Source organism: Sparus aurata, chromosome 22, assembly GCF_900880675.1.
Source record: "Sparus aurata chromosome 22, fSpaAur1.1, whole genome shotgun sequence".
Taxonomy (NCBI): Eukaryota; Metazoa; Chordata; class Actinopteri; order Spariformes; family Sparidae; genus Sparus; species Sparus aurata.
Window position 1 is genome coordinate 30,962,706 of NC_044208.1, and position 25,334 is coordinate 30,988,039.

The 25,334-nt window shown below is 46.5% G+C and overlaps 2 protein-coding genes across 3 annotated transcripts in view; both read right to left on the bottom strand.

The window, feature by feature from the left end:
* Positions 1-13,147, bottom strand: part of LOC115573521 (pleckstrin homology domain-containing family G member 3-like) — a 37,785-nt gene extending 24,638 nt beyond the window's left edge. The window contains exons 1-2 of one of the 2 annotated variants that reach the window (XM_030404307.1): positions 13,018-13,147; positions 10,296-10,348 (exon numbers count right to left, since the gene is read on the bottom strand). In XM_030404307.1, coding sequence (XP_030260167.1) covers positions 10,296-10,344 — 49 coding nt within the window. In that variant the 5' untranslated portion in view covers positions 10,345-10,348; positions 13,018-13,147. The remainder of the gene's footprint in view (positions 1-10,295; positions 10,349-13,017) is intronic. The other variant, XM_030404309.1, reaches the window with a different exon arrangement.
* Positions 13,148-17,375: 4,228 nt separating this feature from the next.
* Positions 17,376-24,341, bottom strand: LOC115573527 (kunitz-type protease inhibitor 1-like). Its single transcript, XM_030404330.1, has 10 exons — positions 23,735-24,341; positions 21,435-21,595; positions 21,186-21,327; positions 19,386-19,556; positions 19,060-19,092; positions 18,807-18,935; positions 18,674-18,724; positions 18,412-18,582; positions 18,087-18,149; positions 17,376-17,999 (listed from the first exon to the last, which is right to left on the bottom strand). The coding sequence occupies exons 1-10, from the start codon at positions 24,144-24,146 to the stop codon at positions 17,818-17,820; spliced, it is 1,515 nt and encodes a 504-aa protein (XP_030260190.1). The 5' UTR covers positions 24,147-24,341; the 3' UTR covers positions 17,376-17,817.
* Positions 24,342-25,334: the final 993 nt, after the last annotated feature.

A 25,334-nucleotide genomic window follows, 5' to 3' on the forward strand; every position in this document is an offset into this window, starting at 1 on the left:
CAGAGGGTATTAAACATTTTAGAAGAATTAAGATATCATATAAAATATATTTCATCCAAGTTAACTGAGCAAAAAACAAAAACACTAAGCTGTTATCAATCATGTTGACATCCTGATCAGAGCTGATCAATATGTTGATCAGGGTGTGTTGAAGAGTTTCCTTCATTAGAAACTGAAGCAGGGACGTCCACATACTTATGGCCACATAGTGTTAACACAAATCTGTACGTCAGCAGAGTGCCATGATGACTTCCTGTCTACCTGACGACACACCTGCAGACCTCAGATCAGCTCAGTCCTGACATCTATCTCGCCTGTGCTGACTCACGATTGGTCAGTTACACGCAGGAGGAAACATTCAGTCCTGAACACGGTGACGCATCACTTCCTGTCAATGATTGTAATCAGCGGGTGAGTCTGTGGGGGAGGAGGGGGAGGATTATCTGAGTTCCTGCATGCCTCGAATGCCTCGCTGTGGGAGGATTAACCCCTCGTTACCCAGCAGAACTCCCAGAATCCCTCACAGACCACCTGAAGCTGAGCTCACAGGTGTGTGCAGACCTAATTAAAACATGAGGAGACACAGGAAGTCTGCATCCTCCAAACACCACAGAAGAAGAGTTTTAACGCTCCAACAACACTTTGATCTGACTCGTAAATCTAAATGTCCTACTTCCTGTCTGATGTTTTACTTTGTGTGTGTGTGTGTGTGTGTGTGTCTAATCTGTCATAATGAGGATTAAGCAGGTTCTTAATCCAGTACAATGACAGAAGAACCAGCACAGATTACAACACAACAACGGTGACACACGGCTCTGACCAATCAGCTGCTCCAATCTCCATCTGCTGATCCAATACCAAAACAAACCTCATTCTGTTTGATCATCAGGATGTTTGATTCAGATGGACTGTTGTCATAGCAACATATATAAACATGGGTGCAGGAAGTCACCAGGGGCCCGTTTCAGAAAGCGGGTATTGTGAAAGTGTTCAGTTCCAGAAAGAGAGGTAAGTTAAACTCTGGGTCTGTTACTGCGGTAACTGACTCTGTGAACAGAACCTGCTCACTGGCAGGTTCACCTGAAGAAACCCTGAGTGTGACGGAGCTGTCTGACAGCGGCTGTCCTTCCCTTCTCAGTCCCGTCATGTTGAAGCAGAAATAATTCACATAGTTTTACACCAGGAGGAGAATTTAGATTCATTTAGATGAGCTCTCACTCCCTGACGAGGACTGAACCGAACAGCAGACGCTTCTCATCAGTCCGTCATTTATATTCTCCGGCTGCACAGCGAATATCAGGCTACACGTCATCGCTGACGTGCTCTCACATCTGAATAATCCTCTTCGGTTTTTTTTAATCACTTGGCAGGTTAATCAATCACCTTCCAGCAACCAGAAACAGAGAAATAACTCACATTTCATTTGGCTTTCTTTATTTCCCACAGATAGCTACAGAAGTAACCATCAGTAGAGCCTGTTGTAGTTTTTCCAACAACGTAATTTCAAAGTCTGTGTTTCTAGTTTGCTGCTGCATTGAGTATAAGATGAAATGACTTGTAGTTGAATGTGTAGACAGTAAGTGTGTGTCTGCCTCTAATGTTGGGTCCTGGGGGTGAGTGACGCCCTCAGCCTCTGCTCACCCAGCGACCTGACTCAGGACCAGCTCCTCTGCTCACCCAGCGACCTGACTCAGGACCAGCTCCTCTGCTCACCCAGCGACCTGACTCAGGACCAGCTCCTCTGCTCACCCAGAGACCTGACTCAGGACCAGCTCCTCTGCTCACCCAGCGACCTGACTCAGGACCAGCTCCTCTGCTCACCCAGCGACCTGACTCAGGACCAGCTCCTCTGCTCACCCAGCGACCTGACTCAGGACCAGCTCCTCTGCTCACCCAGAGACCTGACTCAGGACCAGCTCCTCTGCTCACCCAGCGACCTGACTCAGGACCAGCTCCTCTGCTCACCCAGCGACCTGACTCAGGACCAGCTCCTCTGGTCACCCAGCGACCTGACTCAGGACCAGCTCCTCTGCTCACCCAGCGACCTGACTCAGGACCAGCTCCTCTGCTCACCCAGCGACCTGACTCAGGACCAGCTCCTCTGTGACCTGACTCAGGACCAGCTCCTCTGCTCACCCAGAGACCTGACTCAGGATCAGCTCCTCTGTGACCTGACTCAGGACCAGCTCCTCTGTGACCTGACTCAGGACCAGCTCCTCTGCCTCTGTCGGACGTGCTGCAGGTGGAGGTGAGCGCCACTTCATGTTCAACTACTCAGCAGGATGTCAGGACACAGATGTGTGTTAAACAGCATCTGTTGGTGGTAAAAGCTACTACAAGTTAAAATATCCACTGAATTAACTTTTCCTTTGTTTAATATGTGAAATAAAACCAAAGTGAGGAGCCATCGTGAGACTGTTTCTATATGCCATTTTCAGCCGATTTAAATAAAATAAAACAGCCTAAAATAAAATGAAACAAAACACTGAACAACATTCAACCACTTCCTCAAAGGCTAATATAAAAGAAAGTGATGTTAAATCCAAAATGAAAAGACGACCGCATATAAAACTCCGTCAGTGATTTTTATTACGGCCGCAACCGTGTTACTTTTTTTTTTTCCCCAGAAAATGTCTGCTTCCTGTTTTCTCCCCTGTTGCCATGGTGAATCACAGTATCGGAGCTCCACTGATGATGATGGCTTTTTACTAGTCGTCAGGCACGAGCTCAACTCAGAGTTAACATACTCAGAGTGACTTACCGAACTCAGATCAGCTGTTCTGGAACTGAAAACTCAGAGTTTCACTTCACAGGGTAAGTCAACTCAGAGGTCAGGGTGAGGCTCAGAGTTTTGCTACCTGAAACAGGCCCCAGGGGTCCAATCAATGAAGCGATAAACTGATCGCTTCATTGATAAACTGACTCACTGCTCACCAGTAAGACCAGCATGAACCACAACAGACCAGTTCAGCATAAACCAGTACCAACAAGCACGGACCAGTAAAGACCTGTACAGCAGTGTTGTACACCAGTATACACCAGAGTACACCAGTATACACCAGAGTACACCAGTATACACCAGTAACACCAGTATACACCAGAGTACACCAGTGTACACCAGAGTACACCAGTGTACCCCAGAGTACCCCAGTATACACCAGAGTACACCAGTATACACCAGTAACACCAGTATACACCAGAGTACACCAGAGTACACCAGAGTACACCAGTGTACTCCAGAGTACACCAGAGTACACCAGTGTACCCCAGAGTACCCCAGTATACACCAGAGTACACCAGTATACACCAGTAACACCAGTATACACCAGAGTACACCAGTGTACACCAGAGTACACCAGTGTACACCAGAGTACACCAGTATACACCAGAGTACACCAGTATACACCAGTAACACCAGTATACACCAGAGTACAATAGAGTACACCAGAGTACACCAGTGTACTCCAGAGTACACCAGAGTACACCAGTGTACCCCAGAGTACCCCAGAGTACACCAGAGTACACCAGTGTACCCCAGACTACACCAGTGTACTCCAGAGTACACCAGAGTACACCAGTGTACCCCAGAGTACACCAGTGTACCCCAGAGTACCCCAGAGTACACCAGAGTACACCAGTGTACCCCAGAGTACACCAGAGTATACCAGTGTACCCCAGAGTACACCAGTGTACCCCAGAGTACCCCAGAGTACACCAGTGTACCCCAGAGTACACCAGTGTACACCAGTGTACCCCAGAGTACACCAGAGTACACCAGTGTACCCCAGAGTACACCAGAGTACACCAGTGTACCCCAGAGTACACCAGAGTACACCAGAGTACAGCTTTACAAGTGTAAACAAACAAACAATGCACAGATGGTTGTTATGTAACACTATTAAAGTCAGCTGGTTTCCATGGTTTCCAAGAGTCTAGTCATGTGACCTGAGATTAGCTTCAAGTGACACACACACACACACACACACACACACACACACACACACGGGAGGATCCAGGTGTGTGGTGGGCAGAGCAGACCCTCAAGACTACAGTACCCACCCTGGGGGCAGTGAAGTTGCAGGCTGACCACCAACCAAACGTCACACAAAAAACACCACATTTAAGCAGCATGTGTCTTCACTGGGTCCTGACTGCCCTACATGAAGCCCTGTGATTGGCTGCTGCAGATATATTAAAGGCCATTGATCAGCTGATGGGTCGATGATCAGCTGATCTGGTCATAGATAAGTTAGAAGCTCAGCTATTTCTTCACATGAACTTCTGCTGATTCTAAGTAACTAAGCACTTTCATGCAAGAACTGTAATTAGGCTCCATGTTGAGTTACTTAACTGGAGTTACTAGTTACTTTATAGATTACATGCTGCATCAGAGCCAAATATACGTATCATCTACTTACCAGGGTAACATTCAAACACCATATCTTTACTCCTAGTGTGACTTGAAGTACTTGTTACTGCCTGCTGAACACTCCACCGTACAGTTCTACTACATTTATTTACAATTGTTCAGAATGTGTTCTCTTTGTAGAAGCTGTAAAATCCCATCTCACCTTAAATACAGCGCAGAAAGAGTTTGGAACCAGTACTGTTCAGGTCCATTCAGATGTCTGTTCAGGTCCGAGTGTGTTGAGTGGTCTGAGTGTGTTCATGTGTCTGACAGTGTGTACCTGCAGCTCTGTCAGGAGGAGGCGGGACTTAATCCTATTAGCCTCAGTGTGAGGGAGGAGGAGCCGGCGCCTCCTGCTGATCGTCTCTGAACTACATCCAGTTTTATAACTGAGTTTAAACATCACAGCATCCTCCAGGATGTGGGGAGTGTCAGAGCTGCAGTCACCTTCTGATCACTGAGGTTAAATATTCAGACATCAAGTCAACAAACAGTCAGAGCAGTAACAGTACCCAGAGGTCATACTGCAGTAACAGTACCCAGAGGTCATACTGCAGTAACAGTACCCAGATTTCATACTGCAGTAACAGTACCCAGAGGTCATATTGCAGTAACAGTACCCAGAGGTCATATTGCAGTAACAGTACCCAGACGTTACACTGCAGTAACAGTACCCAGACGTCACACTGCAGTAACAGTACCCAGATGTTACACTGCAGTAACAGTACCCAGAGGTCACACTGCAGTAACAGTACCCAGACGTCACACTGCAGTAACAGTACCCAGACGTCACACTGCAGTAACAGTACCCAGACAGCACACTGCAGTAACAGTACCCAGAGGTCACACTGCAGTAACAGTACCCAGACGTCACACTGCAGTAACAGTACCCAGACAGCACACTGCAGTAACAGTACCCAGACGTTACACTGCAGTAACAGTACCCAGACGTTACACTGCAGTAACAGTACCCAGATGTTACACTGCAGTAACAGTACCCAGAGGTCATACTGCAGTAACAGTACCCAGATTTCATACTGCAGTAACAGTACCCAGAGGTCATATTGCAGTAACAGTACCCAGAGGTCATATTGCAGTAACAGTACCCAGACGTTACACTGCAGTAACAGTACCCAGACGTCACACTGCAGTAACAGTACCCAGATGTTACACTGCAGTAACAGTACCCAGAGGTCACACTGCAGTAACAGTACCCAGACGTCACACTGCAGTAACAGTACCCAGATGTTACACTGCAGTAACAGTACCCAGACGTCACACTGCAGTAACAGTACCCAGACAGCACACTGCAGTAACAGTACCCAGAGGTCACACTGCAGTAACAGTACCCAGACGTCACACTGCAGTAACAGTACCCAGACGTCACACTGCAGTAACAGTACCCAGACAGCACACTGCAGTAACAGTACCCAGACAGCACAATGCAGTAACAGTACCCAGACAGCACAATGCAGTAACAGTACCCAGACGTCACACTGCAGTAACAGTACCCAGACAGCACACTGCAGTAACAGTACCCAGACGTCACACTGCAGTAACAGTACCCAGACGTTACACTGCAGTAACAGTACCCAGATGTTACACTGCAGTAACAGTACCCAGACGTTACACTGCAGTAACAGTACCCAGATGTTACACTGCAGTAACAGTACCCAGACGTCACACTGCAGTAACAGTACCCAGATGTTACACTGCAGTAACAGTACCCAGACGTCACACTGCAGTAACAGTACCCAGATGTTACACTGCAGTAACAGTACCCAGACGTCACACTGCAGTAACAGTACCCAGACGTCACACTGCAGTAACAGTACCCAGATGTTACACTGCAGTAACAGTACCCAGAGGTCATATTGCAGTAACAGTACCCAGACGTCACACTGCAGTAACAGTACCCAGACGTTACACTGCAGTAACAGTACCCAGATGTTACACTGCAGTAACAGTACCCAGACGTCACACTGCAGTAACAGTACCCAGAGGTCATATTGCAGTAACAGTACCCAGACGTTACACTGCAGTAACAGTACCCAGACGTTACACTGCAGTAACAGTACCCAGACGTTACACTGCAGTAACAGTACCCAGACGTTACACTGCAGTAACAGTACCCAGACATCACACTGCAATAACAGTACCCAGACGTCACACTGCAGTAACAGTACATTGACAGCACAATGCAGTAACAGTACCCAGACAGCACAATGCAGTAACAGTACCCAGACAGCACAATGCAGTAACAGTACCCAGACAGCACAATGCAGTAACAGTACCCAGACGTCACACTGCAGTAACAGTACATAGACAGCACAATGCAGTAACAGTACCAGACAGAGCACAATGCAGTAACAGTACCCAGACGTCACACTGCAGTAACAGTACATAGACAGCACAATGCAGTAACAGTACCCAGACAGCACACTGCAGTAACAGTACCCAGACAGCACACTGCAGTAACAGTACCCAGATGTCACACTGCAGGTAAACAGTAACCAGACGTCAACACTGCAGTAAACAGTAACCAGACGTCACACTGCAGTAACAGTAAATTGACAGCACAATGGCAGTAACAGTACCCAGACAGCACAATGCAGTAACAGTACCCAGACAGCACAATGCAGTAACAGTACCCAGACAGCACAATGCAGTAACAGTACCCAGACAGCACAATGCAGTAACAGTACCCAGACAGCACACTGCAGTAACAGTACATAGACAGCACAATGCAGTAACAGTACCCAGACAGCACAATGCAGTAACAGTACCCAGACGTCACACTGCAGTAACAGTACCCAGACGTCACACTGCAGTAACAGTAACCAGACGTCACACTGCAGTAACAGTAACCAGATGTCACACTGCAGTAACAGTACCCAGACGTTACACTGCAGTAACAGTACCCAGACGTCACACTGCAGTAACAGTACCCAGAGGTCATATTGCAGTAACAGTACCCAGACGTTACACTGCAGTAACAGTACCCAGACGTTACACTGCAGTAACAGTACCCAGACGTTACACTGCAGTAACAGTACCCAGACGTTACACTGCAGTAACAGTACCCAGACATCACACTGCAATAACAGTACCCAGACGTCACACTGCAGTAACAGTACATTGACAGCACAATGCAGTAACAGTACCCAGACAGCACAATGCAGTAACAGTACCCAGACAGCACAATGCAGTAACAGTACCCAGACAGCACAATGCAGTAACAGTACCCAGACGTCACACTGCAGTAACAGTACATAGACAGCACAATGCAGTAACAGTACCCAGACAGCACAATGCAGTAACAGTACCCAGACGTCACACTGCAGTAACAGTACATAGACAGCACAATGCAGTAACAGTACCCAGACAGCACACTGCAGTAACAGTACCCAGACGTCACACTGCAGTAACAGTACCCAGATGTCACACTGCAGTAACAGTAACCAGACGTCACACTGCAGTAACAGTAACCAGACGTCACACTGCAGTAACAGTACATTGACAGCACAATGCAGTAACAGTACCCAGACAGCACAATGCAGTAACAGTACCCAGACAGCACAATGCAGTAACAGTACCCAGACAGCACAATGCAGTAACAGTACCCAGACAGCACAATGCAGTAACAGTACCCAGACAGCACACTGCAGTAACAGTACATAGACAGCACAATGCAGTAACAGTACCCAGACAGCACAATGCAGTAACAGTACCCAGACGTCACACTGCAGTAACAGTACCCAGACGTCACACTGCAGTAACAGTAACCAGACGTCACACTGCAGTAACAGTAACCAGATGTCACACTGCAGTAACAGTACCCAGACGTTACACTGCAGTAACAGTACCCAGACGTCACACTGCAGTAACAGTACCCAGACAGCACACTGCAGTAACAGTACCGAGACGTTACACTGCAGTAACAGTACCGAGACGTTACACTGCAGTAACAGTACCCAGATGTTACACTGCAGTAACAGTACCCAGACGTCACACTGCAGTAACAGTACCCAGACGTCACACTGCAGTAACAGTACCCAGACGTCACACTGCAGTAACAGTACCCAGACGTCACACAGCAGTAACAGTACCCAGACGTCACACTGCAGTAACAGTACCCAGAGGTCATATTGCAGTAACAGTACCCAGACGTTACACTGCAGTAACAGTACCCAGACGTTACACTGCAGTAACAGTAACCAGACGTCACACTGCAGTAACAGTAACCAGATGTCACACTGCAGTAACAGTACCCAGACGTCACACTGCAGTAACAGTACCCAGACGTCACAATGCAGTAACAGTAACCAGACGTCACAATGCAGTAACAGTACCCAGACAGCACACTGCAGTAACAGTACCCAGACGTCACACTGCAGTAACAGTACCCAGACAGCACAATGCAGTAACAGTACCCAGACAGCACAATGCAGTAACAGTACCCAGACGTCACACTGCAGTAACAGTACCCAGACGTCACACTGCAGTAACAGTACCCAGACAGCACACTGCAGTAACAGTACCCAGACGTCACACTGCAGTAACAGTACCCAGACGTCACAATGCAGTAACAGTACCCAGACAGCACACTGCAGTAACAGTACCCAGACAGCACAATGCAGTAACAGTACCCAGACAGCACACTGCAGAACAGTACCCAGATGTCACACTGCAGTAACAGTACCCAGACAGCACACTGCAGTAACAGTACCCAGACAGCACAATGCAGTAACAGTACCCAGACAGCACACTGCAGTAACAGTACCCAGAGGTCATACTGCAGTAACAGTACCCAGACGTCATACTGCAGTAACAGTACTCAGACGTCACACTGCAGTAACAGTAAAGACATGGAAATTAAATATGACTTCTTTGAAAAGTATCAAATTATCTGATATTAAATGTTCTACTTCCTGTTTCAGTCTGTTTGAACATGTGACCTTGACTGTTTATATAGGAAGTGATTCACTGAGTAAAGGGTGACGGGTTACCACGGCGACACATACACCTGTGTACTCAGTGACATCACAGAGGAACTGACCTAATATTGATTGATCAGGTGTGTCAGCTCACAGAGTGATGATTCATGTACAGAAACACTGAAGCGTCTTCAAACATTAACACTAAACCTGGAACAACCAATCAGAGAGTCCGAAACACCTGAGGTAAAAAAAAACATCTTCAATGATCAAAAACAAACGAGAAGAAAGAAAGATTAACAATGATATCATTATTTTTCTTATCATAATAATATTATAGACAGACAGGCAGACAGACGTCTTTTGTCCTCGGCTGCAGCTCGTTCCCTCCACCACTGACCACAGACACACACACACACACAGACCACAACAAAGACTGAAGTGTCACTGCTGAGCCACACACACATACACCCAACACACACACTCACACCGCTAACTGCTGCTAACTGTAGCTGCTGTTAGCCAGCAGCTAGCAGCCAGGACTGTGAGTTTACACTGGACCAGGACGGATTAGCCTGTTAGCATCATCATCATCAACACAACATCCACACGACACGTCAGACCAACACTGACACTGAGGACTCTGTCTGTCTGTATGACTTCCTGTCTCCTCTTCAACAAAAAGAAAAACAAAGATTCTCTCTTTGATTAGCACGTTTGTTACCGTGGCAACAGCGGAAGCTCACATTACTGTTAATTGACGTCGTCAGGAGGTATCAGACTGTGATGACATCATCAATATGTAAACTGATTGATCAGGTTCATCTGTTAGTAACAGTTACCTCAGTGATCATCAGTACACTGACGATGTGTTCACTGTACTCGTAAAAAACAAAACACGCGGTGCTGAAGACTCGAGGAAGATGAGGAGATGATTAAGAGCTTCTTACCTTCATCCATGGGGACGTCATCAGAGGAGCTCAGAGATCCTTCAGGCATCACACTGTCAGGACACAAGATCAATACTCATCATCAGAGGACTTCACATGTTCCATCAATATCTTCTGTTCTGAAGTTTTAATATTCTGATTTCAGTCACATGAGTTCTGGTGGATCTTTACAGATCGACAGTCTCCAACATCAACAACCAACAAACTGTCAAACATTCAACCTCATGGACCAGAAGTCCAGTCAGAGGTCCAGTCAGAGGTCCAGTCAGAGGTCCAGTCAGAGGTCCAGTTGGAGGTCCAGTCAGAGGTCCAGTTAGAAGTCCAGTCAGAGGTCCAGTTAGAGGTCCAGTTGGAGGTCCAGTTAGAGGTCCAGTTAGAGGTCCAGTTAGAGGTCCAGTTAGAGGTCCAGTCAGAGGTCCAGTTAGAGGTCCAGTTAGAGGTCCAGTTGGAGGTCCAGTTAGAGGTCCAGTTAGAGGTCCAGTCAGAGGTCCAGTCAGAGGTCCAGTCAGAGGTCCAGTTAGAGGTCCAGTCAGAGGTCCAGTTGGAGGTCCAGTCAGAGGTCCAGTTAGAAGTCCAGTCAGAGGTCCAGTCAGAGGTCCAGTTAGAAGTCCAGTCAGAGGTCCACTCAGACTCGTCAGACTAGCTGATGTGAGGTGAAGGTGGTGATGCGTTCAGGGACCTGTTGTCACTGTGAAACATCAGAGTTGTGTGTTTCTGCCTATCACCAGCAGCGACACAATCCACTCTCTGATTCTGCACCTGAGTCATCGTCTCCATCAGAACCAAACAATCCGACTGTGTCAGAGACAAACTGGACCTCTGCACTCGTCAACATGAACATCAAGAACACGTTCAGTCACCTGATCCTGTCGGCGCCTGACAGACGACCAAAACAAACAAAAGCTTCTGTGACTGAAGTCAGAACTAAAGAACCGGCCTGACCACCTCTCTCTCTCTCTCTCACACACACAAACACACAGATATCTGATATCACACCTGACGACCAGGTGTTGACGGTGAAACCACTCACATCAGTGTACAAACACAGAAACACTGCTGCTGATGTCCTCACAGTCTCTTATACGTGTTGATTCAAACTGTTTGATATTGATCTGATGTATGTTTCTCTATCACCTCTGAGGTCATTTATTGTCCAATCAGCAGGAACCAGCTGACGACCTGAGTCCGGTTCTGACTGATGAGAACAGTTGGGAGAACTATCACACATCATCAGAACATCAGAACGGGTCACTTAAATCAAGTTTACAAGCTTACACTCAGTGGGAGGAGTTTCAGGATGTTCTGATGTCATCATGAGCAACCAATCAGCTGCAAGTCTCCAGTTAATGAGGTCATCCTCCGACCAGCAGGGGGCGATAATAACTGGATGAGAGCGATCTGAAGTCCCTTTAACGTTAGCATTAGCTCGCTGTGTTAGCCTACCGTGATGTTAAATGTCACACTTCCTGTCGGCTACGCTTACACAACATGTTATACTTTAATATTTCATCAACGTCAGCTGTCAGTCACTAACAGGACGTCCATGACGTCCCTCATTGGTTTGTTAACTACTCATTTTCTCATAAGCTTCATTCAGGCCGACCTCTGTTTGAAACCGGTGCTGTCGCCCAGCTGGACACGAGACATCAGAGATCAGACTGTCAGATCAATACTCTGATTAATGGCCTGTTGATCGACTGATCAATCGAACTGGCAGGGCTCCAGGTCTGGTTGCTGTGGTAACCACCACTCTGTGACGTCACTGAGCAGTCAGTCAGGTGATGAATCTGATCAGGTTACCATGGAGACACAAAGATGTTTCTGTGAGGATCGATATGAACTAATTAATGACTGACTGTGTCAACGACACTCTGCAGTGCGCATGTCTGTTAGATTAACATACACACACACACACACACACACACACACACACACACCTAACCCAGAACAAGCAGCCACAGTTCTCTCTACTGAAGCATCTTTATTCCTGCACGAACCTCCGTTCAACAATACCTCATTTAAAGATCTTCTGCTTTTCCTCACAGTTACACTCATCACTGATCAGAACCATCTGGTTTCTCTCATTCGGTTAAACCCAAAGTTCACTTCGGCTCAACACATTTCAGCAGACAGCTTCTAATGTGATCAAATCACAGACAGAGTTCAGACTTGTTCCCTGCTCTGCGCTGGCTCGCTGCCGCTGAAGGGCGTGTTTTGGTGGCGAACGACTGCAGAAGAAACCGAGTGAAGTTTAAATAAAGGAAACACAGGTGCTGCATGGTGTCTAACGTTGATGCCGAATCAAACATCGATTCCATCTGATTGCCATAATCATAAAGTTATGAAACGGGAAGCAGGTCGTTGTTTCAGACACGCTCGCACTCCTCAAATGACAAGTTTTCCTAAAGGAGTTCTGTATCAGAAACCCCACCTACAGTGCAGGCAGGGGCGCACAGAGCGTGATTAACGTGTTTGTGACACTTTGAACTCATGAAAGTGAGAAATCAGACGAGTCAGAACCATCAGAACCTTCAGAACATCAGAGCTCAGTGAGACTTTAAACATGTTGTGGCGGAGAGTGAACCACATTAAAACACTTCCGTGTCCACACACACACACACACACACACACACACACACACACACACACGCACACACACTTTAATACAGACAGAAAACACACTTTAATGTGTGTGTGTGTGTGTGTGTGTGTGTGAACTCACCTCGCCGACTTGAACTTCAACTGTTCGAATCTTCAGTTCAGTTACATCCGACCAGACAGTCACATCAGACCTCTGTCTGTCTCTCTCTCTCTCTCTCTCTGTCTGTCTGTCTCTCTCTCTGTCTCTCTCTGTCTCTCTCTCTCTCTGTCTGTCTCTCTCTCTCTCTCTCTCTCTGTCTGTCTGTCTCTCTCTCTGTCTCTCTCTGTCTCTCTCTCTGTCTCTCTCTGTCTCTCTCTCTCTCTGTCTGTCTCTCTCTCTCTCTCTCTCTCTGTCTCTCTCTCTGTCTGTCTCAGGCACTGCTGCTCCTGCTCGACTCTGACAGTCATTGCGCATGCGCCTCATTTAAAAGCAGGACGTTGTTCCCCCTGAGGTTCTCTTGAGAACCAGCAGGGGGCTCTGTGGGAACACAGGACAGGAGGCACTGATGGAATGTAATCTGTGTACAACTACATGATGGACTTTTATTCTATTTTTCCTTGAAAAAAGGCATGAAACATGTCATGACATGCTAAGCCAACACTGCCTCTGATTGGCTGGCCCTGGCAGCACTCATGATGCTCCACAGAGTGGGCGGGTCTTCGCAGAGTGGGCGGGTCTTCGCAGAGTGGGCGGGTCTTTGTGCCATGAAGGCAGAGCTCATATGACACAAACACGTCATGAACATGGACGTGAAGTCCAGCGCTGGTGTCCCAGCCAGTGCAGCATGTGAGCAGCTGTTTAGTTCTGGTAAAGATGTTTTTAGTGCCAAACAGAAGCGGCTGTCTGATAAAACCTTTGAGGACTTCTCATGTGTAGTGTCAGCAGGTGATTCTGCCCTGACATCTAGTTCACCTGCCTCAGTGTTAGAGCCTCTGAAGTTCCTGTGATGTGACCAAACATGTCAGCTTTGGTTCTTTAAAACATAAAACCTGAGCAGAGAGGCTTATTTCTGCTGGCATGGGAATCTTTTGTAGGCTATTATAATTTGTTTCACATACACCATATGTTGGTTTATTTAACGCTGAGTTAAATGAGTATAATGAGTAGAAGTAGTTGCTAAAGCAGTAGTTTTACAAACTACATTTCTCCAGGAGTAGAAATGTAGTTTGTTCAAACTGCTGCCAGGCTGAACTACATGTGGTTTTACAAGCTACGCTTCCAAAGTAGCTTCACCAACACTGAATGTAATGGAGTATATTTACTCAAGTACTCCTCATGTGAGTCACTGTCACCTTGACCAGGCTACATTCTAACATCATCCTGCTTTATTGATTTATTGATATTATTATGTGTGTGTTATTTCCTTTGATCAGTCATACAGTTCATCAGGACTCGTCTGATTGGTCAGTCAGGTGCCACAGGTGAGTCTTCAGAAGGTGAACAGACTTCATGTCTCTCATCTTCATCTCAGCAACACCACATACCAACATACTTCATTTTACATTTGGGAATGATGACGATGTAATTAATAAAGTTCACAGTGCAGACGGCCGCTGCCTTGAAAAGAAGGAAGTTCTGCATTTCACTCATATCAAATGAAACTGTCAGCAGTGAGTGAACGCCTGCTTCCAGGTGTAATAATGCAGCTGTGTGCTCCGTGTTGTAAACGTCTTGGGTTCTTTCCCTCCATTGTGTAATTGCTGGGGGGGCGTGGCTTCTTCTTAGTTCTGGGAGTGGTCGTGGGAAGTTGTAGGTTTTTCCTCACAACAGAACATATTCTTAGAGTGTTTTTAGTCCATACATTGGCAGCCTTCTCTTTCCTCCATATATCTGGATTCAAGAATGGGATGGAGTCCAATGACAGATCTGGGCATCGCTCGGCTCCAGTCCCCCTCACAGTGTCAGTGTCTCAGGATATCCAAGCAACCACTGATCATGATGGGCTGCCCCATAAAGGTCTCGGCCTCGGCTGTCTTTTGGGCTGAGGAGTCTTTTAAATCTAAGTCTGGGTCACTTGGCTTGACAAATAAATGTATCCAGTACAGTAAAGGTGGAGACAGGAACCTGGTTGGTAGTGACGGAAGGAGAAAAAGCAACCTTGGTTCATAGATGTTAGTTTATAGATGCTGCCAGAGGTTTAATATTCATAGGGATGATGAGGGTTAGGAGGCATCAACGTTGATGTTTGTAGTTTCTTTTAGCACGTGTGACACTGTTGAGGGTTCTTCTTATATTGTTAGCACCCTGCCTGCTGGGAATGAACCCTGTTCGGTCTGCGTTAATCAGAGTTTTTGAACTCTGTGCTAACACACTTGTCAGTCATTTCTGATCATTGCGTCTCGAGCTAACACGTCTGTAGTGTTGGATCCTTTCTTCTTTATGTCTCAGGAGGGCTGTTAGAGAATCTAAACATCTTAGTTTCTATGAGCACTGAGTCATTTATGAAGCATTTATAGAATCCTGGAGATTTGATGCGTTTTAATCTTCTTATTGCATCTCTTATTTCTGTCTCTGTAGTTGGTGTTATCATCTGTTTTGATACTTCCTCTGAAAATGTGTTGAGGTTCAAACCAGCGAGGAAGACATCCGTATTCTCTGCTGTCTGTAATCTGGGTTCTTTATGTAGGAACCCTCTTTGGGTTGAGATACAGTTTTAAACAGTGCAGGGTGAGAAACTTTGGAGACAGTTTGATTTGCTTGAGCTCTACGAAGTTGGAGTGCTAGAAGCCGGCTGGCTTTCTCATAATATCTCTGTCTGGAAACTTTATACGATCAGAGTTTGTTCAAGGCTTTTCTTGCCTCCTTAAGTTCTGTAACAATGTTCCGTGTTCTTGTGGTTCTGTGTTGTGTTTCGAGGAGCTTTATTATATTTAACAGACTTAATTGTTCCTCCAGTGGCTGTCTCTTTAGTTTTGGTGATATCTGAATGATTTATCCTCTTCTAACTGCTGTTGCTGCCTCCCACAGAGCTGAAGGATTAACTTCACTTTATCATTGATCTCAAAATATTCTTTTAAATCTTCTTCTACGTCTGATGTGTTCAGCAGTGATACATTCAACCTCCAGTATCAGAAAAAAGAACGCCTCCCTCGATCTGCCTTCAGCACAGTGGGTGCATGGTCACTCAGGGTTAAAGGTTCAATGGAACAATCTATTGATCTCCTGCACTGTGAGGTGTCCTTGGGTGTCTTGAAAGGCGCCTCCAAATAAAATATATTATTATTATTTAAACATGTATTGTCAGAAAAAATCAATCTTTGAATCGCTTCTGTGTGCGTTAGTGAAAAACACTGAAATCTTTCCGATGAGGGCGTTTCGCTCTCCAGTTCAGACATGAACTTATTCAAGGTTTTTGTTTTGGATCTCAGCTGGTGTCCGGTCCATTTTCCCATCCTGCACTGCGGTGAAGTCCTCTCCTGTATCAGTTCCCCTTTTGAATTGCCTGCAGTGATGAGTGTTGTTTCCACTGGAGGCCACTGTGATCGATTGTTGTGAACAGTTTATGGTTTGTCTAGTTTTAAAGGTTCTCTGGGAGCTCAGGAAGCAGCTGCTGCCTCGGCTGTGACGTCACAGGAAGTCCCATGATTATGTGTATATTGTCACATATGAATATTTAATGTCGATTTAAAGGTGCAGTTGCTGTTTGTGTCCACTGGAGGGCAGCAGAGCTCCAGTCAGCTGACAGACTGACGGTCACATGATCTGGTCATCACTGTAATGTTTAACACGTGAAGAATAAAAACATGTTTGTGTATAAATCTGCACTTTACTTCATTTGTTCACTTTGACTCAAAACTTTAAATGAAACTTTAATTGTAATAAAATTAAATGGAAGATTAAAATGAAACACTTTTAAAGTAACTAAAGCTGTTATAATATATCATCATATTATATTATATCATATTATATATAAGATCGTCACGTGTTCAGGCTGAACTGTGGCTCGCTGACAGTTGAACCTCCTTCACTGGATCACTTTCATTATTGATTAATCCACCGATCCATTTCTAAATGAACTGCTTGTAAAAGATGAGGGAGGACAGAAAGGCATGATGTCATCACTGAGTGTGTGAGTGTGTGTGTGTGTGTGTGTGTGTGTGTGTGTGTGTGTGTGTGTGTGTGTGTGTGAGTGTGTGAGTGTGTGTGTGTGTGTGTGTGCGTGTGTGTGTGTGTGCGTGTGTGTGCGTGTGAGTGTGTGTGTGTGTGTCAGTTAACAGAAACCGGTCTGAGTTCTGACTCGTCAGACGAGCTGCAGCCTGTCAGAACACGCTGCTGTTCAGTCTGAAGTCGACGCCTCAACAACTTCTTTACTCTTTAAACTGAAATCAAACTTTTCAAACATCCACAGAACTCACTGATCAGTTTGATTATTAATCAATTTCTGGTTCTGGTTCTGGTTCTGGTTCCTCTGTGGTCACGGAGGCTTCAGAAACAACATGTTGTGTTTGTGTTTGTCTCAGACTTTATTAAGAAACTGAAGATTAAAAACATTTTGATATTAACACCCTGAGATGATTCAAACAACACATTAACTTCATATTTACAGCTGGAAACAAACAGAACAGTTCATAAATAATTAAACACGATAAAACCCAACACACTGTAACAACATGCCACACACACGCATGAATATGACGACACAGACGCTCCTCAGCAAACACAACTCAACTTGGCTTGTTTCATTTCCACTCCCACCAACACTGAAGCACTGATAACACTCCTGCTGCTGAGGAAGAGGAGCGGCACTCTTCAGCTTCTGGAGGGACAAATTATCAAAACCACGGAAAGAAAAACACAAAAAACTGAGAGGAAATAAAGAGAAACAGCAGAGGACATGTCAGACAGCAGCTGGCCATGATGTCATCAGGCGTGGTGATGATGTCATATCGGTTTGGTGGTGCTGTTGTACACGAGCGTGTCCTCCTCTGACAGCGTCACGTGGGCGGGGCCTGTGGCCACGGGCCTATGGGAGCGCTTCTTCCTGGACTTGAGGAAGCAGTAGGTGAGGATTGCCAACAGAGCCAAGATGGCCACCGACAGGAAGACAGCCAGAGCTATGTTACCTGAGGAGGAGACGGTGAGGTCACTTCCTGTTGGCTAACTTGTGTATGAAGTGTAAATAAAGTTCAGTGCGCAGGTGAAGTTCTCACCTGAGTCGCTCTCCTCCTCCGTCTCATAACGATCGAACAGCCCTTTGAAATACACACTGTTCTCTGCACACGCACACACACACGCACACACACACACACACACACACACACACACACGCACACACACACACACACAAGTGTGAGTAGAAACAGGAAGTAGTGACGTGTGCTGCTGTAATGAATTAGCCTTTAAGCTAACAAGCTTTAGTTATTGACGATAATGAAGATGGAGCAGATCACACACACACAGTACTGCCCTGTACTTATACTGTGTGTGTGTGTGTGTGTGTGTGTGTGTGTGTGTGTGTGTGTGTGTGTGTGGTACCGGTGACTCCGCGGCACGCCTCTCTGCACGTCTCCTGGTTCTCGAAGTTGTTGGCGTTGGCCTCACAGCCGCCGAAGGTGAAGGTGAAGCACTTCCTGTTCATGGGGTCGTAGTACCAGCGGGGGAAGCTGGCCCGACACGGTCCGGTGTGGGGCGGCTCCGCACACCGAGCTGGGGGGGGGGGGGGGGCAGGGGGTAATTGTTAGCATGGTAGCATCCAGAGCTAACAGGTGTTCAGAGATGAAGAGATTTAACAGCTGACCTTTCTTCAGGTTCACATCGATGTTCAACAGGCGGCTGAAGGTGTGATTCACTGAGGAGGAGGAGGAGGAAGGTCAGCACTGGAGGATGTGTGTGTGTGCGTGCGTGTGCTTGTGTGTGTGCGTGTGTGTTACGTTTGGTGCAGTGGAGCTCGTCCGACCCGTCGCTGCAGTGCTTCACACCGTCACACTCCAGACTTCTGTCCACACAGCAGCCGTTATCACAGATCAGCTGAGCAGGAGCACACGCCGCCTCACACTCCTCTGAAAACACACACACACACACACACACACACACACACACACACACACACACACACACACGTTTATCCTGCACATCCTACACATGTTACTGAGCTGATATGAAGAGGTGCATTATGGGACTGACCACCATCAGGCAGGATGCTCCTCTCTGTCGACACTGTGGACAAAAAGAAAACAACATCATCTGTAGAGATACACCAGGTGTGTGTGTGTGTGTGTGTGTGTGTGTGTGTGTGTGTGTGTTGTGTAAGATTGTCTTTACTGTCACTGAACATGTTCAATGAAATTGGCTTTGCAGCTCCCATGTGCAAGAAAATACAATAAAACATTATAAATTACAATGAAAGTACAATAAGATGCAATAAAATACTGCGGAGTGCTGTAGAAATGCTATAGGTACTATATGTGTGTGTGTGTGTGTGTGTGTGTGTGTGTGTGTGTGTGTGTAACCTGTGACTCCGCTGCAGGCAGACACACACTCGTTCTTGGACAGGAAGTTGTTGTCGTTTGGTTTACAGCCTCCGAACACAAACTTCTCACACTCGCCCGTCTTGGCGTCGTAACGCCAGCGAGGAAAGGCGGCGCGACACGGGCCGACCTTCACTGGAGCCCGACAGAACACTGAGAGAGAGAGACGGTCAGCACCAGAGCCACGGGTCACACAGACAACAGAACCACTGATGGAGGTCAGGAGGCCGGGCTGAAAGCTCCCAACACGTTTGTATCAAGACATTTTATAAAATCACATTTATTCATCACTTTAACGCCGAGCTGAGACTTTGTGATGTCATCACCTGGTTCTGTATGAGAATATTACACCAGAAACAAACCGAACAAGTCCTGCTTGATTTTCTCTCAATCAATAAAATCAAGCTGATCGATGGCTGCAGCTCGGTCAGATGATGAAGACGTGATGACGGAGCAGCCGGTGCTGATGGAGCTGCTCCACACTTTCATGTAATTATGATAATAATATGATAACTGTTCAGTAAATGTAGCAGAGCAGAAATACAGATTATAATTATCAGACGACTCAAACTGTCAACATCAAAAATATAAAAATAAATGAGCCAATAAGTTCATCAATATTAAAATATTAAAATTAATTGAATTGTCATTGATTGTCAGAGTCTGAACACAAGTATTACTAACTGTTCTGCTCACTGTTCTGCTACCTGTTCTGCTAACTGTTCTGCTACCTGTTCTGCTCACTGTTCTGATAACAGTTCTGCTAACAGTTCTGCTACCTGTTCTGCTACCTGTTCTGCTCACTGTTCTGATAACAGTTCTGCTAACAGTTCTGCTACCTGTTCTGCTCACTGTTCTGATAACAGTTCTGCTCACTGTTCTGCTCACTGTTCTGATAACAGTTCTGCTAACAGTTCTGCTAACAGTTCTGCTCACTGTTCTGCTAACAGTTCTGCTAACAGTTCTGCTCACTGTTCTGCTCACTGTTCTGCTAACTGTTCTGCTAACAGTTCTGCTAACAGTTCTGCTCACTGTTCTGCTAACAGTTCTGCTAACTGTTCTGCTAACAGTTCTGCTCACTGTTCTGCTAACAGTTCTGCTCACTGTTCTGCTACCTGTTCTGCTAACAGTTCTGCTAACTGTTCTGCTAACTGTTCTGCTAACAGTTCTGCTCACTGTTCTGCTAACAGTTCTGCTCACTGTTCTGCTACCTGTTCTGCTAACAGTTCTGCTAACTGTTCTGCTAACTGTTCTGCTAACAGTTCTGCTCACTGTTCTGCTAACAGTTCTGCTCACTGTTCTGCTACCTGTTCTGCTAACAGTTCTGCTCACTGTTCTGCTAACAGTTCTGCTAACTGTTCTGCTAACTGTTCTGCTAACAGTTCTGCTCACTGTTCTGCTACCTGTTCTGCTACCTGTTCTGCTAACTGTTCTGCTAACTGTTCTGCTAACAGTTGTGACACTCCTCTGTCTTCGTACACATTAACCCACAGCACAGGGTGTGTCTGGTTACCATGGTGACGCAGTATTCCCACAGTGTGAGTACTTTAGACGGTCACATGTTGCTCAACAGATTTACAACCTGAAACCGACATGAGGCCTCAGGGTGTGTGTGTGTGTGTGTGTGTGTGTGTGTGTGTGTGTCAGGTATTCCAGTCCGTCCAGTTTGAGAGAAGCTGGATCATCTGTGAGAAAACACTGAACACAAACACTCCACTGACTTTGTTCTATTTGATCAATAGCCTGTCAATAAAGTGGACTACATTTCCCATGAGCACTCACAGCTGGATTGCTCCGGGCTGAGGACGAGGACGGTGAGCTTGGTGGCGTGTGATTGGCTGTTGGAGTCGGTGACGGTCAGCTGGAAGACGTACTTGCCCGGCTGCAGGTTGGAGAGTCTCACCTGGTCCGGTAGATCCGTCTTCTGCAGAACCACATCCAGAAAAAACTTGATTTAGGACTTTGTTGACATGGAAGGACATGAGGATGAATTCACCTAAGCCCCGCCCCCCGTTACTCAGCAGAGCTTACCTCCATCTTGACGCCGTCAGGTCCGCTCTGCAGACTCCACTGGTAGTTGGTGATGTGGGCGTCGCCCAGCGCCAGGCTCTCGATGCCGCTGAGCACCACCGTCTTTCCAGGCTGAATGACCACATCACGACCTGCGATGGCGATGGGCGGAGCCTGGTCACCTGGAGACACAGTGATTTCTTTATTGATGGATTCCTTTAAGTGTTCAAACTGTTTCAGGGCGTGATGACGGCATGTGACATCATCAAACCTACTGTTTTTATTGTTTATCTTTTGTGTTCACTGAGACGGAAATAAAACACAATACACAGCACTGATGTCACTGTGACATCACTGTGACGTCATAGAGAAGTGTGTTCAAGAGTCATTGTTCTGCCCAGTCACCATCTCCAGGTAACAGTGGAACAACTGTGGAAACTCTGCACTGCAGAAGAAGAAGACGCTGCTGATGGAGGAGTGAAGAAGAAGAAGAAGAAGAAGAAGAAGAAGAAGAAGGAGAAGAAGAGAACTGAAGGACGTTCTCTGATGGAGAGAGCTGTGGTGCTGCTAGCCGTAGCCAGGCTACATGCTGCTCCTGTTGGTATAGAGCTCAACAGTGACCGCCCACTTTTTAACGGCTCCGGTTCCGGAAGTGAATTTGCCATTAATTTACTCCACTGACATTTCATAAAATCCTTATATACAGAGTTTTAGGCCAATCAGTGAGCAGATGAATCGTGACCATAAAACATTTAATTCGGCGCAAAAAAAATGTTGGAAAACGGAGAAAAAAGCAAAGGTACAAGACTGTGTACATAATTATCTTAAGAGAAAAGGAACTACTCATCCCATAAACCATTGCGAATGTAACAGCGACGTCTCTGATTGGTGGAGCTCGCTGTTACCATGGAAATGTTTACCGAACCCGCAAATTTCATGTTGGGCTGAACCCTTAATAAACTCTCCTCATCACTGAATGAACGCAGCAGGTCAGAAGGTGAACTCATGGTCGCTCTGTGGGAAACCATCGTAGAGTTCAGCGTTAGCAGGAACTAGCTAACATGAAATTTGCGGGTTTGGTAAACATTTCCATGGTAACAGCGAGCTCCACCAATCAGAGACGTCGCTGTTACACTATAGGATTGTGGGTAGTGTAGTACTTCTCCATGACATTGCGAATAAAACAAGATTGATATCATACGGACTTGTGGCTTCTACAGGATCATATATCATCGTTTGACAATCTGATAACTCGTGGTGAGTCTGCTTTGGATGGTTACGACATTATGGCCAATAATCCAAATCTATATGCAGAATATGAATGGCATTTTCACTTCCAGAACCTCACTGTTGAGCTCTGTAAAGCCTGTCATTGGTCAGCTTCCTGTCACTCTGTGTTTCCTCTGGATGTGAAACTTAAATTAACACCTACTTGTTATCGAACGGCACGAACGTCAACAAGCTAGCAGCTGTTGTGGAGATTTAAAGGTGCAGTACGTAAGAATTGGCCACATCAATTCATGCTCCAAGCGACCAGGCTACTGCTGCTGCTACCTGCTGCTGCTGTTAGCCGATTGGCTCAGTTAGCGGTGCAGCCAGCAGTCTGGACTGTTGGTGTTATTTACTGCAGGTGTGACTGAACACTGATTGGCTGACTCAGTGCAGCTGATGTTCAGCAGGAGAGATTAAAACACACACAGCTGACTGAGCATGTTGCTATAGATTTAATGTTTTTATTAATTAATATAGATTTGTCTCTGTGATGTCATCATGGTGATCTGCACCTGTCCTCAGCCCGTTACACCTGAACACAGTAAAATCACACTTCTTCTCTCTCAGCTGCTTGTTTGCTTCTGACTTCTCGCCTCAACACTGAACTCTGTACAGACCAGGTGGCTGTGGGCGTGGCTACAGAGTGTCAGACACCTGGGCACCTGTGTACAGGTTCAGGGTGATGAAGATGAGACAGGATGAAGAGATGAGCTGCTTCCTGTTTATACACCCAGCTGAGTCCAGCTGAGTCAGCTACACACCTGGACTCAGCGAGCAACTCAGTGATGTGTCACCTGTCACCTGTTCACAGTAATAAAGCAGTACTACAGTATTACTACAGTACTGGAGAGTACTTATACTGTACCACAGTGTGTGTGTGTGTGTGTGTGTGTGTAGTACCTGCTGCAGTGTATTTAATCAGTGTGTGATGTTTGATCTTTACTTTCTGTCTGTGATCTGTCAGATCAAACTGATTAATACTGATATTGATATTGATGGATACTGATACTGATTGATCCAGTACTCAGTACAGGTGGTTGTGGACTCACCTGTCCCTCGCGGTCCCTGCAGGTGTTTCAGGTACACAGAATTCCGGATGTAGCTTCGGTACCCGACCTTGTTGACGAACCTGCACACGTAGCGGTTCCTGTGCACGCAGTTGAAGAGGACGCACGTGCGGTTTCCGTTGACGCGCGGCTCCAGGAGCGCCAGGTTGCAGCGCGAATCCTCGCAGCACGCGCGCTCACACTCCTCGTCCAACTGCACATGCGCAGTGGTCACCATTGCCGCTCCCGCCGTCACTGCGTCCTCCGCGTCCAGTACGAAGTTCTCCTGACCGGAGCGGAAAGTTCCGCTGCCGCAGACCGCGTCCTCTTCCGCTGAGGCGGCGTGCCGCGCGAGCGGCAGGAGGAGGAGGAGGAGGAGGAGGGGGAGGGGGGAGGAAGAGGAGGATGAAGGCATTCTCAGCTGAATGTAGCAGGAAAGACACGGCTCACCGCCTCCTGACGCGTCTCCGCTCGGACACTCTCTGTGTCGGCACAAGAACCGGAAGCGCTTCTGGTCCCGATTAATCGATAGTCAATAAAAAGCTTGAGACGGTGACAGACGGTGACAGACAGTGAAGACAGTCCGCTGTGTTGGTCCTCCGCCGCTCAGGTGTGTCTCACCTGCTCACAAACAGGAAGCAGCCAGACACTCCTCTGACAAGCCAATTACACTGACGCAGCGCTGACGTCACTCAGGTGTGGCGACACCAGACAGAGCCGGAAATACTGAATTATTCATGAGATGACTTCATTTATTATTAATCAATGACAAACTGTGAGCTCAAACAGTGCTGACTGATCAGATCAATAATTCTACTGATAACCAATGTGTGTGTGTGTGTGTGTGTGTGTGTGTGTGTGTGTGTGTGTGTGTGAGATGTAATCTGAGTATTTCATGTTTCATCATTTCTGCTTGGACATCGAGTGGACATGATTCCCACCGGAGCCCTGTTCATGTTGTCAGCTCTGTGCCTGCGTGTTATTTGTTACTGTACGTTTGTGACTCAGCAGGATGTTTTCAGCTCACCTGTGAAGCACGTCAGCAAACATTTTTATTTTTCGGCAAAATCGTGAAATGTGCAAAATCGACTTTTCCGACCTTCTCACAGGCCGTTTGACCGATGTGCACAAAAACTTGCACACAGCATCTGTGGACCCTCCTGACAAACAGTTGTAAAAATAATTTTCATATTCCAAAGAAAGTTATTAAAAAACAACTTCCTGTAGATTTTAGTCCCAACAGGGAGTGTTGCATATCTCCACATCTGTCTGTCCGAATGACATGAAACTCAGATTCCTTCTTCCCCAAGAGGCCCTGAGGCTCTGTGCTAAACTCTGTGCAACTCGGCCTCAAGGGGGCGCTTTTATCGTAAAATGAGTACAGACACGACTTTAATCTCCTTTGTCCACGTCCGTTGTAAGCAACTCTGATCTAATGAAGCATCTCTCAGCAGCACACGCTTCTACACAACTAACACTGGACAAAACTCTGTTGCTGCTGATGATGATGACAGCAGGCCAGGTGTGGCTAACGTGAGCTCTGCTAACAGCTTCACTAAAACTTGTGACACAGACTGAACTGAATGCAATGATAGACAGGTAT

Bases quoted from the DNA above. Each gene is read 5' to 3' on its own strand.
- LOC115573527 (XM_030404330.1), bottom strand. From the start codon at position 24,146: ATGCCTTCATCCTCCTCTTCCTCCCCCCTCCCCCTCCTCCTCCTCCTC. The intron at 19,557-21,185 runs GTGAGTGCTCAT...TCTCTCTCTCAG, and splicing joins CAGCCCGGAGCAATCCAGCT to TGTTCTGTCGGGCTCCAGTG. The intron at 18,936-19,059 runs GTCAGTCCCATA...GTGTGTTTTCAG, and splicing joins GAGCATCCTGCCTGATGGTG to AGGAGTGTGAGGCGGCGTGT.